This window comes from Aplysia californica, unplaced genomic scaffold, assembly GCF_000002075.1.
Source record: "Aplysia californica isolate F4 #8 unplaced genomic scaffold, AplCal3.0 scaffold00597, whole genome shotgun sequence".
Classification (NCBI taxonomy): domain Eukaryota; kingdom Metazoa; phylum Mollusca; class Gastropoda; order Aplysiida; family Aplysiidae; genus Aplysia; species Aplysia californica.
In genome coordinates, this window is record NW_004797867.1 from 376,946 (window position 1) to 378,788 (window position 1,843).

The 1,843-nt window shown below is 42.7% G+C and overlaps 1 protein-coding gene across 1 annotated transcript in view; it reads left to right on the forward strand.

Moving 5' to 3' along the window:
* The window catches only part of LOC101864712 (annulin), a gene marked incomplete in the record, with an annotated part of 24,133 nt that overhangs the window by 20,495 nt on the left and 1,795 nt on the right, over positions 1–1,843 (forward strand). The window contains 1 exon segment of the mRNA XM_013087519.2: positions 1,331–1,500. Within this exon segment, the coding sequence (XP_012942973.1) occupies positions 1,331–1,500 (170 nt within the window).

A 1,843-nucleotide genomic window follows, 5' to 3' on the forward strand; every position in this document is an offset into this window, starting at 1 on the left:
CCGTTTCTGTCTCTGTCTCTGTCTCTGTCTCTGTCTCTGTCTATCTGTCTCTCTGTCTGTCTCTCTCTCTCTGTCTCTCTCGCTCTCTCTCGCTTTCTCTCTTTCTCTCTCTGTCTGTCTGTCAGTCAGTCTGTCTGTCTGTCTGTCTGTCTGTCTGTCAGTCTGTCTCATGGACATAGCTGTATATTAACGATACGAGGGGTTTAAATTATACATACATGTATACTGTGACGGAATTAATTTTGCTAAACGTTACACATTCCACCTCCCTGTATTGAACGTTAAAAGTCATAGTAATGAGATAAACTAATAAATGATAAATGTCACAAAATTATAGACACAGGCAATAAACGATAGTAGATAAGGACATTGGACGTTTGACAAGAAAAACGTCTTCATCTTTTTCTAGCCTTGTTTGTGGTGTGATGGCCAAGGCCCATGTATGGTGGCCCAGCTCTTCGCCGTGCACACAAAAGATGCGAGTGCAGCTCCGTAGGAAGAAAAGATGAGATAGAGTCGTTATCCACACATATTATATTTGTGAAATTTGGCCCCCTAAAACTTCGGAACCGCTTAACTTTCGAATTTGAAAAAAACTAACGGTGATTCAGAATCATTTAAAGGGTGCTCAATTTTACTGAGGACTCTGAAGTCACTGTTGTTTAATTTTCAGTATTTCATTAGTTTCGTTTAGATCTAATCTTGGGAAAGTCCGTCTTCTAAGACGCAATTGTAAGCAAGTGAGGTTTCTATTCACTAGCCGTGCGCACCTTTGAAATGCTGGAGTGTACAACCACGAAAGTGGAATAGAGAATGAATCTATACATCTCTATCTAGACTTTCTAATGTTGTGCATCTCTTCAATATTTATTGCTCCATTCATGTTGAGTATAAATATAGTAGGCCAATGAGTTTCAGTTGATGTTAATGCACCGATCATTCCTTTCATCGAAAGGGGGCCCAGCTAGTATTATTATGATGCCAGGTGTTTGTTTGTTTTTTGTTCTGAGGTCTGTCCCTTGTAGTTGGAGTTTCCAGGATGGAAGCACCTTTCTCCCTAAACGATCAAAATGGCGCCGACAGAGGTTTTGAACTCCCCACCCCCTCCCCTTCTTCCCATTCTGTACTCACTTGACCTACTAAACACTTCCGGAGCCTCTAGTTTCCGTGGGGTCACGCTTGGGTTGCAAGACCCCATCGCAAAAGATGATTTTAACTTGTTCATGACCTCGTGTGCAAAAGATGATTTTAACTTATTTTAAGAATGGGGAGGAGGAGGGGCAAGCTCAAATAAATATACTTTCATTACAGAATTTCAAATTACTCACAGGGTCCTGATTGCAAGGTATGCTGCGGGGAGGAGTTTGAAGTGAAACTGTCGTTTGAAAACCCTCTCAAAGACCGCTCGATGACACAATGCCAACTGCGACTCGAGGGAACCGTCATTCCTGTTGATCCAGACTTTGAAAACGATGACTCGGTGTACATGAAGCAGATTGGGTGAGTTAGGATTGATATTCCATGGCGTGGTGTTGTGTGGCAGGGTGTGGGATGTAAGTTATTTACTGTGGTATGCCCTTATATGGCACATAAGTCAAAGTACCAGCATTGCAGCCGTTGTTTGCGAACGGCCAGGATGTTTGGGTATCTGAACAGCATATGGATTTATGCATCCATTATGACTAATCTCGTCAGGTACACCTACAGAAAAAGTAGCTTTTCCTTTCTTTTTCCCATCCCCTCCCCCCCTCTCTCTCTCCCCTCTCTCTCTCTCTCTCTCTCTCTCTCTCTCTCTCTCTCTCTCTCTCTCTCTTTCTCTCTCTCTCTCTCTCTCTCTCTCTAT